At 40.2% G+C, this 16705-nt stretch overlaps 1 protein-coding gene across 1 annotated transcript in view; it reads left to right on the forward strand.

Moving 5' to 3' along the window:
- PGM5 (phosphoglucomutase 5) overlaps positions 1-16705 on the forward strand; it is an 87020-nt gene that overhangs the window by 52936 nt on the left and 17379 nt on the right. The window contains exons 8-9 of the mRNA XM_083816017.1: positions 9993-10128; positions 11026-11209. Of these exons, the coding sequence (XP_083672143.1) occupies positions 9993-10128; positions 11026-11209 (320 nt within the window). The remainder of the gene's footprint in view (positions 1-9992; positions 10129-11025; positions 11210-16705) is intronic.

Here is a 16705-nt window from a genome sequence, read left to right on the forward strand (position 1 = left end):
TAACTCGATCTTGTGCTTGAACAGAGGACTGTCAGTTGGTTGTATCTTGAACATCTTCTTGCAATCTCTGTTGTTCATATACTTTTGGAGTAAGAAAAATGTGAAAGATGGACATTGTGAAACCATAGGCAATCCTATCACTGCCCAGACAGCTTTCAGAGATGTCTGCCACTCTCTTCTGACTTGGACATTATGCAGAAGGATCTCACTGGTCACACTATAATAGTATTTTTCACAGACTGCAACAGCCTTTTGAGGAATGTTGCCTGCATACACATGGTTCTTGTGGACTTGTGGATGAGTCTACAAAGCATGAAGACTGGTATGTCTAATGGCATATCTAGTCAAACCTGTTCCAAACATCCCATGTTTAGAACATCACAATTACTGGACAGTCAGATAAAGATAAAATCATCACTAGAATAAATTCAGCTGCATGTCAGCACTTATTTTCTCTAAGTATTTGTCCCTCATCTGTCCCAAGACCAGTCAACAACAGAGTGCAGAACTAAAGACAAATCTGAGCAGTCCTCAAGAATTCAGTATTGATGGTATTCAGTCAGAGCAAACCAGAAGAGTCTTTACTCTGTAAATCTACACAAACATAGTTTTGGATTATGAGAGAAACCAAATACATTTTACAGTGTTTGGTTTTCCTTTTCCAGATTTTGCCACATAAATTATTTCTACTTTTTTTTTTTTTTAGTAGTGGTAGTAGTAACTGGAACCAGGACAGTTACGTTATAAATGTTTTTGAATAATCACATATCAGAATTACTTGACCTATTTCCTGGCTAATTTATTCTGTATTTTGATGTGAGTTCCATGGAGTTTGATTTTTTGGTGTGTAATTCATTGCCTACAGCTTTTCACAGAAAGTTATTTATCATGCAGTGAAGTTTGGTTTACAAATTTCTTGTTGCTTTCTTTAGTATTTAGTATTAGTTGAGATTAGAGCAGAATGCTGCTTTTTTAAAAATGAAGACTTCTTTAAGGCATACACATGCCACTTTATACAGTAGCCTCTCATTAACTTTCCTGTAAGTATCTGGATTATGATGGAAAAAACAAAAATATGTTAGATTTCTTTGGGTGCCTGTCTGTAGGAAGTAAAAGAAATTAAATGAATGATGAATGTGTATTTTGCTTTCTGTTCTGAATGTGAATGACTGTCCCAAGATAGGAAACCTAGTTGCCTTGCCTTAACTGCTGTGAGGAGCAGAGATTTGTATTGCCTTGGGTGTATCTTTTGAATGGATATTTTTAATGGTCTTTTGCAGGGTCATTGAGTGACAGTTCTAGTTTGGAGAGAAGGGTGTTTCTAGAAGTAGGAAGGTCTTGTTCTTTTCAGAACATACTGTCTTTTGCTGCCATATGCTTTTAGACCACATCTCCATTTGCCCATGAGAGGTCTTTACTGGGCAGCTTTCAACTTTTACTGTGTTTTGATGCTTTTTCACCAGGCCAGTTCTGTACCCCTTCTCTCTAAATATTAAAGTTCCTCTTGCATATCTGACGACAGATATTATCATGAAAGTTGGGTGCCTCTTGAGACATCAACAGGACCTCAGTAGCACCCAAATTATTTTGGGAAAAAACAAAAACAAAACCAACCTACTTTCATTGTCATGCTGAAGGAAGAGAAATGTGGATTGTGACTGGAAGGACTAGGAATTGAGACCTGTAGGAGTTTGGTGGTGAGCTCCTATACAGGTACTGAAGTATGTCTGCACACCCTAGCCTGCTAAGTGTATCATGTCTTACTGCATGCAGTTTTGTCTGCAGAGGTAATGCAAAGCAAGCAGTAGTAGCCTGTACGGGCCGTATGCCGTGACAAACCACTACTTCAGGCCTGTTTCTGGTTGGGAAGTAAGGCACCTAGACCAGCTTCATCTGGTGGTGTTGATTATGATTCTTGTAGATGTTTCCTTTCTCAGGGAGAAGAGAGGCATCTTTGCTTGCTTAATAGTGACTGGCTTCAAAGGACAATTGTCAGGAAAAATTTATAGTTCAGTGTGGTGGTTTTACTCAGGTGGGCAGCTGAGCTCCACCACATGCTCTCTCTCACTGCCCCTCCTCAAAAGGAAAGGGGAAGAAAATACAATGCAAAGGGCACAGGGGCTGAGATAAGGATGGGGAGATCACTCAACAATTATCATGATGGGCAAAACAGTCTCAGCATGGGGAGATTAGAGAAATTTATTGCCTATTATTAATAATCTAGAGAAGTGGGAAACAAAGGAAAGAAACCAAAAACACCTTCCCCCCATCCACCCTCTTCTACCTCCTCCCCCAGACTGGAGCAGGGGGATGAGGAATGGGGGCTGCGGTCAGTCCCTAATGTTTTTTCCCTGCCACTCCCTCACGGTCCCTCTCTGCCCCTGCTCCACGCCGGGTCCCTCCCACGGGATGCCGTCCTTCCCGAACTGAGCCTGCGGGGGCTGCCCACAGGCAGCAGCTCTCCAAGAACTGCTCCCACATGGCTCCGTACCACGGGGTCCATCCCCCAGGAGCAAACTGCTCCAGCACGGGTCCTCCACGGGCAGCAGCTCCCCCCAGACCCCTGCTCCTGTGGAGGCTCCTGTCCACGGGCTGCAGCTCCGGCCCGGGGCCTGCTCCTGCGGGGGCTCTCCATGGGCCGCAGCCTCCTCCAGGCCACATCCACCTGCTCCACCGGGGGCTCCTCCACGGGCTGCAGCGTGGAGATCTGCTCCGTGTGGGACCCATGGGCTGCAGGGGGACAGCCTGCTCTGCCTCTCCACAGGCTGCAAGGGAACTGCTGCTCCATGGCTGGAGCACCTCCTGCCTTCCTTCTGCAGTGACCTTGGTGTCTGCTGGCCTGGTTCTCACTCCACACTCCCAGCTGCTGTTCCCCAGAAGTTTTTTCTTCCTTTCTTAAATATGCTCTCACAGAGGTGCAAACAACATCGCTTATTGGCCTCGCTCTTGCCAGTGGTGGGGCCCTTATCTTAACATGGGGCAGCTTCTTGATTCTTCTCTCAGAAGCCACCTCTGTGGCCCCCCGCTACCAAAACCTTGCCATGTAAACCCACTACATACAGTTATGAAAAAGACCAAACACCAAATTTCCCTGGCACCTTGAAAAGGTATGACCTATATCCATGTTCAGGTCTTCCTAAGTAGGTTCTCCCAAGCGTTGGTGGACTTCAAGCCTGCAGATCACTTTTATAGAAATCAAAAGAAGTGGTTTCAGGGCTTGATCTACTGAAACACTAAGGGCATTATGCTTTGTGTTGGCCTAACTTCTTTATTACCCAGAGTAGCAGTTGCTTATTGGGGTTGGGAAACAGGGGCAGGTGTCTAACAGAGGTAAAGGGCCTTTGAGTTTTGCCTGTTCTTCAAGGTGGGCAACATAATTACAATTCCTCTCTCTCCCTGCCCTTGACTTTTTTTCCTTCACTAGGATCTTGCTGTAGGACACTAAAACAATTGTATTTTGTACAATAGCCTGTCTTCTAATTTTGAAGCTTGCATCTCTTGACCTCACACCAGTCTCTGCATTCCTAGCACTGTCTGTGTTCCTGTCTGAATCTGTTTTCTCCTATCCTGTCATTAATTCTTCACATTTCTAGTAAATTCTGTCTCTTGTGAGTTTTAAGATTCCTTGACCAAAACATTGCTGGCCAGCATGGAGAGCTGCTCTACAGCAGCACTTAACCTGTGCATCTCAGTCCATTCTGCTCAGATGGGCTTCCTGGTACCTGCAGCACTTCATTGGAAGTGTTGGAAGGCCTTCCATTTTTGACAATTCCATCTAAATGCTGGTATAAACTATCAAGATTGAAGCCCATGGGCATTCAGACAACTTGGAGCACTGGATCAGCGTGTAGGTAGTTGCTGTGTAAATGGATTGTGACAGTGCCTGCAGGGCAATTACAGTGATGTCTAAAGTTTGTTTTTCTCCCTGCCTCAGTTTTCTTATCATCTTTCAGTTCAGTGCAGCTGTCTCAAAATATCTCATATGCCAGGAGGTTTATTTGTAAAACACAGGCTGGTCTGTAGATGACCAACACATTAGCGATGTGAGCTGTTTTTAGCAATAAATATTTACCTTATTGCGAACCTTTTGGTAATGTCCTAAGCTGCATGACCTTCACAAGTTTCTGCCACTATTGGGCATTTGAATCAATTTTACATCTTTCCCCTCCATCGTAGCTATTTAGGGAACTGAAATTTAGTACTTTTTTAGCTTCAGTGTGGGATTTTTCAAGAAATGTGCCATACAGCACATTACACCACAGAGTGATATAATTGTTGTTCTGTGCAACAGAATGTAGTTTTATAGATCCATGTTCTCTTGTCAAACTAACTGAACAGCATTGGAGACTGATTGGTTGTGTACCCAGGTAATCCAGCCCAGCTGGAATTTCCAAACAATACAGAGCCCTAGTTTTATAATATAAGGGATTTTGCACTGGCAAGTAAATAAAAGCAAAATTTCTGCTATAAAAGGAAAAAAGATTCTGAAAACATCCCATATGGCTGTGTTTCCCAGACTTGTTTTTTGGCAGCTGATCTTGGAGCTCAACCAATGCTTTAAAAACTTCTTCCATTTTTGTAGCAGTGTGGGGAGCTTGTCAGATGAGGTTAGTAGCTTTCTGGTTCTGTGACTAATGCCCAGGACACAGTTCAGAGAAGGGCGTCAGCAGCAGCAATTAGTTTCTAAATTTCATCAGCAAACTATTAATCAGGATTAGGAGAGCTGTGTGGTTGATTTATCTTTCTGCAATTTAAGCCCCTTCAGTAATTTCTGCATCTTTCATAACCTTGCATGTTTCATCTCCAAATTTCCAGATGCCATTAACACCAGCTGTCTTCTCCTGCAAGATTATGTGGAAGAACAGCTAGTGGAGAATATAAAGGTGGTCTGGTGCTGAAAATAATGAAAGCCTTTAAAAACCCGTATGGTGGTATCTATTACAGTAACACAAATCTGAAATAATCCTGTTAACTTGAGTCAAAGAACAGATCAGAATGTCCCTAAATCTCCATTTGCCTAAAATATCACCAGGATTCAGATTCCTGGATGATAAATTTGTAAGACTAAATTTGTAAGAACTGCGTGCAAACAAAAATGTTGTACTGTGAGTTTGTGTACTTGCTTCAATCTCATTTTTGCTTTAAAATTGTATTTACAGAATGCAATACACTAGACAGAGTTAGCTAGTTTAGGGAAAAGCAAATATGTTGTTTTCATGCATATGACCCTCAGGGCTCACTCTCTCAATCAAAATTGCAAGTCATTTCAGATAAAGAACAAATGAGGCATATAAAATCTTGCATGCCCAACAGCTTTACAGCATCAGAAAAATCATAATATGAACATATTTTGTATGATCTTACTTTGTTTCTCAGGCTACTGACTCTCAAGTCTTTACTTCAGTTTAAGCCTGTCTAAGCTGAGTACTTATTTCTGAATGGGAACATGCTCTGACAGTTTTTCCCAGATTGTTTACTCTGAGTCTGGCCTTAGCAATTGACTGTTACAGTAGTAAAAAAAAACCTTTTGCTACTATTATATGGAGAAATACGTGACACATTAACTCAAAAATAAGCTGTGAAAGTACTTGTTCTTATAATTTTCCTTACCAATGTCAAAATAAATATAATGGGATAATTGGAAAAATACTTGTTGACTCCACTGTTCTTTCTGCTTCAGCTCCTTACAGGGCCTGGAATTCATTAATGTGTTGGTTTTTCAATAAAACGTATAGCTCAGGATTATCCTGAGATTGATAAATTCCCTCAGCAAGACAGGACAACTGTTAGTATTGTAATTTCAGGAATACATAGTTGTGAGGCATCTTGATCACTTTGTTCAGACCAGCTCTGCCTCTGCAAATCCACAAGAGATACTGGGTATATAAACGAAATACTGTTATCTGAGCTGAGGCAGAACTAGCTTCCTCCCTAATCTTTCTAACATGTAAGTTGAGAGGTAGGAATAAAAGAGGGAGAAAAGCAAAGACATCTGCAAACGAAGGTGCAGCAGGTGAAAACCAGAGTTGTCTGAGTTGTGGTAGTGAATTTTAATCTGCTAAAAGAAATAAAGGCAATACATTCACACATAGGTGCAAATAGTAACTCAACTGATGGATATACTGTTACAATAAAAGAGGTGGAATAAAAAAGTTCTGAGAAATCCCAGTTGCCAATTTTCCTTCTAGTAAGAATAATGAACTGAGACATTTCTCGGGCACACAGGATTATTGTTGCTATATCCACATTAGGCTAGCATTTTTAATCAGTGATTTTTAATTCTGGAACTGTTGTGTGGTTTCCAGGTTTCTCCATCGAGACTTTTGCCTCTGGATTGCTTTTGTTCAATGCTTTCTCTTTCCAGAGAAACATCAGTCTGTCTGTTGTCCTGAAGGACACACAAGGACACAGTACATGCCAAAGCTGCTAAATGGATCAGAAGGATGATACATGTGTACACTCATCCTTCTTCGTAGAGATTTATAAGCTTAAGCCATGCCAGAACAAGGCTTGGAGCATGACAGAGACCTTTCCAAAAATTCTTCACTCCATGTTTCATTGGACCGTTTTGGTTCAATGAAACATGCTCAAACTGTTTGTTAAATCAAAATGCATCTCTTCTTTGGTGTTTAGTTCAGACCTTTGCACAGAAGTCTTGATATATTGATCATTTTGCTGACTAAATAATCTATTTTTCACTACATGATTTGATAGCTTGTAGTCTGCAGGGCATTATACAATAGGAGAATAAATGATTGCTTACATTAGAACAAATTATCCAGGTGTTTGGCTCAATACCATGTCTCCACTTGTTGCTAGTATCTGTGGAGATACGTAAGCAATTTAAGTTACTGGTAATATCAGCAATAGAGATGACTTTTTAGGCAAAATTGACTTTTCCTGTGCTAAGGATGAATGACTAAAAGAAGAGCAAGGAAGGTTAAGAAGGAAAGGAACAGCCATGGTGGGGCATGCTCACAGTTACCAGGGCTATGCACAGCCTCTCAGGGCTCCCTGGCCCTGCTCAGGGCCTGGGACCCCATATCAGCCCCTGCCCCAGCAACACCACAGCAGGGCTGGGCTCCAGCTCCCCACGCTCCTGTCCTGCCCAGACATGGGCCCTGCCAAGCTGCTTCTGGTCCCCATGGAGCCCCAGACCCTGTGGTGACCCGACAACTGGTGACATGACAAGGAATGCAGACAATGGGGGGAAGTGACAGCTCTCTTCCAGATCTCTCTTTTGGTGGTAGTGGCAGAAACCTGCACTGGCAGCATTGTCGGGGACAGACTCTTAGCTAAAGTAAAATTGATCATGACCATGCCATCTGCTTTGCGTATGAGCAAAGATGACTTTATTATCTGTAGGTCTTAATGTTGGTGTTTCTGTGGAAGGCATCCTTCAGCTGACCTAGCATGTTATCATGACAAGGGAGTAGAAGAGCTGAGGACCTGATTATCTGAAGGGCTGACTTCCTGTGGAGGGACATTTGTTTTCCTTTTTTATCTGAAGCTATTTGCAAAGCCCTGAGAGCTCATAAATAACCCTGCCCTTTTTCTTCTGATTAGTCGGCACTCCATGCTTTGATAGCGCCCGGAGGCTCTGAACCAGGGAACACAGTAAGCTCTTGCTGTTTTTATAGCAGCTGCTAGAGGACCAGCCGATTGCTCTAGGCATTGTATTAGGAGACTGTTCTTGTTGCAGAGAGCTCACAGACTACAGACCAAGGCAGATAAAAAGAGGAGAAAAGAAGTATTCTCAGTATCGTGACAGCTACTTTGCAAACATGAAGGAACATTACTGTCTGTCTCAGTTTTTAAATCCATCTGTGCTATTCAATGTCCCTGTTTTCTGTGTTACCAAACTCACAGACACAAGCATAATCTTCACGTCTTTTTTGTTGTGCTTTCTAGAAACATTTTTTCCCTTAAAAACTCTTCAATAATTATTTTATACAGCTCTAGTATTGTGCTGAAATAGTCATTTACACGTAGTTAACCTTGTGGTCTTTTTTTTTTGATTGTTTTTTTTGTTAGATTCAGGGGGCTGAGGGTCTACACCCCAGGGGTGAATGAAAGCAAGTGAGCCTAAGTGGCAGGCAGAGCTGTGGCAAGCCCAGAATGATGGGCTCTTAGCAAATTCGTATGAATAGCCTCTGTTAGCCTGACTGCTGCTGTCTCTCAAGAAGAGGGACTGCAAGTTGAAGGCAGCAGCAGTGACTGGAAGATAGATGTCAAGAGTGAAGCCCAGGAATCACGGTGGCTCCATGCAGGTCTTACTGTTTTCCTTATATGTCTTTAATTTTCTCTTGACTTTTCACAGGACTAATAGCTTCAGTGTATCAATTTATATTATGGGATCCAGGTTTGCTGCCAGTAGGAAAACACAGCCATTTTAACAAATGAGTGTACAGAACTTTCAGGCTATTCAGTAAAACTGAAAAGCAGTCTTGCAACAAGGTTTTTGTGTTTGATGAAGGAGGATACGTCATGCGGCAGGTTTTGAAACTAAATCTGTTTAGATTTCTCTGTGAAGGATTTTTGCTAAGTAATTTCAAGGGACACGGATAGTCTAACTGGTTGCCACTGATTTGTCAGTAATTGATGGAGGAAACAAAACTTGTGATTTAATGTGTTTACTTTGTACCCAGGGTTTCTGTATTGTGTGACTAGACAAAAAATGATAACAGTACAGCTAACAAACTTCAGCCAAAATTAGCATTATTATGCTAGAGTAATGGCCACAGATTTAACCTGTCTAGTCAAGCTTTTTGAGTTTATTAGCTTAAGTAGTCATCTTCCATATCTACTGAGCATCAGGTGTCTGAGATCTTACTTTATATTAATTATTAGTAATGCATGCTTTGTTATGAATTTTTGTAATCTGGTTTAGGTACAGATTGCCTCAAAAATTTGCTCTAAATTTTCCAAAAGTAGAGGGCACTAGCTGAAGTGGCCAAGACCTTTCCTATGAAATACTCCTTTGTTAGAAAACGCTGATTATTGCACTGATTATTGAAACCTTTTGCATTCTTGTTTTAACAGGTAGAGTTTAGCTTCATAGAAATGTTTCTAGTCAAGGTATGAGATATGTTACGTATCTATTGCAGAGCAGGTCATTATTCCAAGTTGGCATTTTGGTTTTGGACATGGGAAGTGCAAGTTCAAGTCCATGCTTGTTTGAATTCAGACAGTAGACTTGAACTTGTGCCTCCTACATCTCAGAGCATGTGCTAAATCCTTTGGGGGTAGTCCAAAATTGTTCTCAGTCTCTACTGTTGTATCAATTTCTGTCTTCATAAATAAAAAGCTAGGAAAGGAGTTAGGTCTGAGCGTTCAAACAGTTTTATCACTGAGAGGTATAGAGAAATGCAGAAAGGGGAAAAAGTGTTATTTTCTACTTTTTTTTTTTTTCCCCCAGACTTATTTTATCATGCTCATCATGATCCTTTTTTTTTTTTTTTCTTTTTTTTTTCTTTTTTTTCCTGGTGGGAGGTCATGAACATTCTGGAAATCTTCATTCTTTATGAAACAGGAAAATTCTTTCTCCATGGCTTGATGATGAACGTCTGTGCAAATAAGGAGATGCAGTTGAACTTGACTCATGTAACTCAGAACATTCTGCTTCATGGCCAAGAGTTTGCATATCTGGCCCAGTTCTAGGAAAGGGTACCAGAGGTGTGAAAATACCCTGCATGGCTGTGAGCGGGAGCAATGATTAAAAATGTTTTACTGCTACTACTACTTTTATCCAAGTACTTGAGTATCTTTTTTATTTAACCTTAGAAGCACAGACTTTGTCGTATGTAAATGAATCACATTTTAAACATTAGTTCTGCTTGTCCGTCTGGGAGCTCCCATAGTTGTGGAGATTACTACCTTACAGATTACTGTTAGGTGACATACAAGTTGAATGAGACATTTGCCCAGCCTCCTTACCTTGTTTTCTGATAGGCAGTGATAGCAAATAATGTGCTTTACATCTCTCTCCTTAGGGTCTGATCATCTTCGAGAGAAAGATGGACTATGGGCTGTGCTAGTCTGGCTTTCAATCCTAGCAGCTCGAAAGCAAAGTGTCGAGGAGATTGTCAGGGATCATTGGGCAAAATTTGGCCGGCACTACTACTGCAGGTGGGTGTTTGCTATGTCTGCACGATGAAAATCTGCCACAGATTACCATTGTTCTGTATGCAGTTTTTTTTCTGTTGAGAAAGGAGAGCTTAATTACTTACTGAAGGAGCAGTGTGTATATGTCACTTACAGTGTATGGATAATTGATTTTTCTGACATCAAATGCTGAAATATTCAAATTACTTACATGTGGAATCCATGGGAGTAGTTAGCTACATGGTATTGAAAAATATCAAAATCTCAGCACAATTTACTCATGTATTTGTTTCTGTCTGTGCTTCCACATGAAAATGTTTTTGTGACAACTTGGACTGTTGTCCAAGAGGGGAGAACTCTTCCAAAGATCCAGATGTTTACTCATTTTTATTAAGGTCTTGGAAAGGTGAATTCTAACTGGTGTTTATGTGATACGTATTTTATCTTAGTCTCTGCCTCTCTCTTTTTTTTTTTTTTCAGAATATAGTTAATCCAGAGGAGTTAACATATCTGTAACATCTTCTGCCCACAGCTATTGGTCAAAAATTTTAGCAAAATTTCATCTATTTCAGTTTCTTTTGAGCACTGGGCTGATTGTGTCCTTAATTTCAGAAGGCTGTCTGTGTATTGATTGTGTTTTCTGTGTTACTTTAGAGATCATGCATTTTCTAAATGGTTTCTTTTGCCTCAGAGTTAAGTGGCCAGTGTAGAACTGTGGTACTCGCACATCATGGGCAGGTTGCACAGAACTGCATGCATGTGCTAGTTTGATTTGCAATGAAGTACTTCAACGGTCCACCTCTAATTTTTGAAGCAGTAAATTGCTAACTGTGCACATACCGAGGTTTTGTTTTTTTTTTTTTTTTTCCTAAGCTGTTCAGGACTTACTTTTTACTTCTACTTTTCTTGTATATATGAAAGGTTTGATTATGAAGCATTGGAGCCCAGAACAGCGTATTTCATAATGAGAGACCTCGAAGCTTTGATCACTGACAAATCATTCAGCCATCAGCAGTTTGCTGTGGGCAACAATATCTACAGTGTGGAAAGAACAGACAGCTTTGAGTACATAGATCCTGTGGATGGCACTGTGACCAAAAGACAGGTATGGCTGTAGTGATGGAGTAGCTAAGTTTTGGAGCTTTCAACATGTCTCTTAAAATGTTGTTTCTAACATTCAGGTGACAAGCCTCACCATTTATTTATAGGATGGTGATTTCTTTGCTCTGATAGATACCATATTTCCTACTTAAGATTAGCTCAGACAGGATAAGATAATATACCTCTGGTTTAGCTTGCCCTTGCTGTGCATAGATGGAGGCCAGCTGTAGTGTCACTGGGAATGTAGCAAGGCATTGAGTCCCTGTTGACAGCAATGCAAGTATAGTGAGGGTTCCCTTTCCTGAACAATGGAAAGTGTCCTGTAGAAAGACAGTCTTTGCTTTTCCTATTTTCTATCTGAAATCTACACTTAAAAAAAAAAAAAAAAAAGGTCAAATTTTCTTGCTCTCAGTGTCGCACAGTATTTGCATTATGTGCACAAGGCACATTATTCTCTTGTGGCCAACAGCATGCAGAAGACTTAAGTAGATTGTACCATATGCGGGCATGTTTGACTTCTCTAGCCAAAATGACTGCTTCTTTGGTCTTTCTGGGCTGACTGTAGTCTGTAAGATTCCTTGGCTATCGAGTTTTGCAACTCAAACTAAACCTTCAGTGTTTCATGACGTACTAAAAACTAACGATGTACTGTTACCTGGTTAAATGTTTATTAAAACATCTTGAATATGAACTGTGGCTCATATTTAAATGTTTTAAACTTTATGCTGTTTATTTTTATTGTCCTAGTTTCTGTGGTTTGTAAATTACTTGACCTGACTGGACCCTTACAAATGATATTACGAGCCATTAAAGCTATTGTCATGCCATTCTGCTCAGCATCTTTATAGTTTCCATTCATCATTGCATCCAGATAATATAAGCAGCCCACCTGCCAGTGAGCTATTCTCTTTGCGGTTTTTGCTGCTGAAACAATACACGAGGATATTGTCATATCCAAGTCCACTGGAAAATTATGGGCACAGCAGGCTTGTGGCCCTTGTTCTTTTAAAAAATAGCTAGTAAATGTTTAGCGTATTTTTCTTTCCCTTACTTTGCATCCAAAGCCGTGCCCTAAATTGCAATGTAATTGCTAATCAAATCACAATGTAACACAAATAGAGAAGCATGACTTGGCATGTTTTTAGATGGACTCTGAGTCCATAAAACCAGAAAGCATATGTTTTCATAGGCAAAAGCACTCAGTTATTGAGAGTACAGTTCAACCAGATTGTCTTCATACAAGGTTACATTCCTAGCTCTGTGTGTCTGCAGCCTCAGTGGGATTCTCCAAGCACAATAAAATAAGAAAGGCCATTAATCTGTACAAATGAAACAACAGTTCCTGCTGCCATTTTCCTCAGGTGGTTTTCTCTTGTGTAAATACAGATGCCTCATTGTGACTGTTATGAGTTTCATGTAGATTTTCAAGCTGTGTCTTCAGGAGCCCGTTCAAAGTTTTGTTCCCCAGCAGTACGTGAAGAGACATTTATATTCAGTGTAACTACGCAACTTCTCATGAATGAGAAGCTGGCCTCATACTAATAAATCAGTGTTAATAAACAGCAAAAACAGACACAGCAACAGAAAACAAACACAGCAACAACAAAAAAAGCAGATAACAATACACCCAGACTGTAAGTTCTAATTTATTCTGACTATTGAAACCCATGAATATTGTTTATCACAGTGCAATAAGGTATAAAACTAAACATTCTGCTGTTCTTGAAGACTCTTTTCATTTTTGAAGTCTTATTGTGTGAGCCTTTGCACAAACATTAGCACATAACAGTGATGCTCCTGAGGATCCTGCAATCCAGAAACAGGACCAGTTGCATTTGTCTGTGAAATTTGAATTAGAAGGACCAGAAGTAGAAGTTGCCCATTATAATGATTAACTTTGGGCTCTTTTTAGAGACCTATCATATTCTGAGATTCACAGAATAAAACTCCTGAGCTTTATCATTTAAATTTTAATGTTTTCTTGCTCCTTTGTTAGATTTAGGATTCAAAAGGCTCTGCATACAGTCTTTCTTTTTTTTTTTTTTTTTTATTTTGGTTGTTGTTTAAGCAAGAGTCAGGAAAAAGGCATTGGAAAAGCTGGAAGAAAGTTGTTTCATGTAACTCCGGAGATAAGGCAAAAATTCTTTTCTGTTCAGAATGATTATGTCAATCCTGTACTAGCAATAAGGTATTTCCTATCAGAATGGTGGTCTGCTATGCCTTGGAGACACTCAAGGGTCCATAGAGGGATGAATAGAAATTATGATAACCACAGTATTTTGAAGAAAGATGTAGCTATTTTACATGCACTTAATTTATGTACGTGTCTCTGTTTAATATATTACTGATATGCTATATTTTCTATTGGTGTTGCATATTCTTCTGTTATACTTTAATAATGGTTTTCAAAATCCTAAGCCATTTTGCTTTAAGTTTGCTACTTAGTCTTGTTCATCCTAACTTACTATCCTGGTTAATTCTTACTTATTTAAATATGAAAATGCTAACTGAAAAAAAAAACAAAAAAACAAAAAAAACCACACAACCAGACTGCTAAAAACCAAATTTACATAGTACAATATGCATTAAGTTTAGTTTTATGGGTGCTTCGCAGATCCTAATAAATTTGGTGCTTAACCAGATTATAATGCAGAAGGGAGAAATCCCTGTAAAGCTCTGTCTGTCATACTACCTTCCAAGCCAGTGAGTTAACCATGGAACATAATTTTGTTTCAGAGTTTCCACACAGCTCATTAATATCCATTAGCAGGCCTAATTTGCCTAGAATAAATATCTGCAGATGTCCAGTGTGGGAGCTGTACTGAACATTTTCACATGCTTTCTCCCGGAAAAAAAACTTATCAGTTTCCACAAGAAAATATGTTTGTGACAAATAGTGTGCCCTATCTTATTAAAAGTGCAAGTTTCTGTCCTGTGTACTTTTCAGTGTGCTACTCTTTCATTTTTCCCTACCATATAATTTCTGCCTGGCACTTAGAAGATTGTTGTTTTTAACACAGCCTCTGTGTTTCTATAATTCCCTTTTGCCAGACTATTTTAAGTTGTACGGCAGGAATTGTAGTCTTATAGACAAATATCAGCTGTCATCACTCCTGTGTAAAAATCAATACCGTTGGTCATGTGTCCCTGAGAAATGTGAAATGGAGAAAGTAACAAGCTCAGAAATAGTACAGTGAACTGTCTGAATGCTGGTCGTGTGTGTGTGTATGTTACACAAAAATCCCAAATACCATAAAACCATCGAAGTGGCTACAGATGCTGTAGTTTGGTGGAATATTTTGGCATCATAAAGTTAAAGGCAGAGTTATGGGGAGTGTTTATAAACCCTTTTTGTTCCAAAAGACCTTAAGTTAGTGAGTGGTGAGACTTCAGAATCTCATGTTCTAAGAGAAGTAACAATGTGTTATTGTTATTATTGACAGATAAACAGGGAGTATGTGGAAGAGTATTCAAGTTGGTGTTGCTAGTCATGTCGTTGTGGGGGTGGCTTGGTCTGCCAGGAACATACAGAAAGTCCACTTAGTAATTGAATAGGAAGACGTTCACATGCTCATGATAGTTACGGTTTCAGTTTGTGCATGTGTTGCACTCCCTTCCTTCTTAAAGCTATTTGATATTAATGTTACATACTTTGAGATGCTGGTCCTATGTTTGATTACCATTCAAAGTGCTGGTGCATGTTAAAATTAATTTATATTACTCTCCTACCAGTGAAAAAGAGGTTCATGTTATCACCAAACTTAGAGATGGATAATATCTCTTAGGCCATCTGAGCCAACCCTTTATCCACGTGTGATATTTTCGTATTCCCTAGTGTTAATGGGTACTATCAGCCAGAAAGTACTTTATACAGGGCTGAAGATATTTTGACATATATCTGAGAAAACAAAGGTTTTCCACCTGTGTTTTAGAATGCTGAAGCACTGTGTTGATAACATCAGAGTCTTCTCAAGCTGCTGATAAAAATGGAAGAATAAAATACTTTAATTCTCGTCTTTCATTTTTGAGTGGTTTGCTGCCCCTTAAAATTAGCAAGGATCTCAATTTCTGCACTAGGCATTTGCCAACAGCAGGACTAAAACGGGAAATAAAGTTCAGTAGTAGAACAGAGGTGGCATTTGGCCTAGGGGTACTATTTAGAGAAAGGGAACTAGGATGTGTGGTAGTGCAGAAGTAGTAGAGTATTAAAACACTGCAACTATTTAACGGTTCAATTTAGTCCTTTAGTTTTAGTGCGAGCAAGTTTATCTGTCTGACCTTCTTGCTTACTTTATGGCCCTCCTGTACAGAAAATCTGTTGACTGTGGAACCAGGTACATTGTCTGTAGTCTGTGGAAGAATGTGTTCATACATACAGTATGAAAGCAGGAAGGAGTAAAGAAAAAGAGATGAAGATGGAAGCAAAAAGCAAATTCCTGTTGAATTAATAATAAATCATTTTTATTCTACATGCAGTTATTGTGTGTTAATTAGTATACTTGAAATTAACACCATAGGTTAAGTTTCTGAACTGTTTCACAGACTTTTGTTGAAATCCTTGTAATCAAACCTAGCTGCGTGGTCTATAAGGGAACTGATATTGTCTTTTGTTTTCACTACCAATGTTTTTTTGCTCCTGTAGCTGCTTCTAACACTTTGCTGATCATATAAATATTTCTCAGACCATTGGTTTTTTGCTCTAGCAAACAGAACAAGAACAAATCATTGAAAGAAATTAAAAACAACAGTAAAAAAAACCCTTGTTACGAGGAGTGGGAGGGAAAAGACAAGATCATTTCTGTTCTTGAGAAGGGAAGAAAGTAATAAATGAGTTGTCCAAAGTTATAGAGAAAGTGGAATTGCATCCAAATGACTCTTCCTTTCACGTTTTATTTTAGGGCAGTAAACTGTGATTTGTTGTGGTGGTTTTACTCAGGTGAGCAGCCGAGCTCCACCACAGCCACTCTCTCACTTTCCCTTCTCAAAGGGAAAGGGGGAGAAAATACGATACAAAGGGCTCAAGGGGAGATCACTCAACAGTTATCGTCATGGGCAAAACAGACTCAGCACAGGGAGATTAGGGAAATGTATTGCCTGTTATTAACAAGCTAGAGAAGTGAGAAACAAAGAAAACAAACTTGAAACACCTTCCCCACATCCACCCTCTCCTACCTCCTCCTGCCAAGTAGCACAGGGGGATGGGGAATGGTGGCTGTGTCCCTAATGCTTTGTCTCCTCTGCTCCACAGTGGCCACATCCACCTGCTGCACCGGGGGCTCCTCCACGGGCTGCAGCATGGAGATCTGCTCCGTGTGGGACCCATGGGCTGCAGGGGGACAGCCTGCTCCAACCAGGGGCCTCTCCACAGGCAGCAGGGGAACTGCTGCTGCCTGCCTGGAGCACCTCCTGCCCTCCTGCTGCACTGACCTGGGGGGTTGCAGGGCTGCTTCTCACTCCTCTCTCTCTCCCAGCTGCTGTTGCCTAGCGGTTTTTTTTTGTT

This window comes from Anser anser (assembly GCF_964211835.1).
Source record: "Anser anser genome assembly, chromosome: Z".
In the NCBI taxonomy this organism is placed as follows: domain Eukaryota; kingdom Metazoa; phylum Chordata; class Aves; order Anseriformes; family Anatidae; genus Anser; species Anser anser.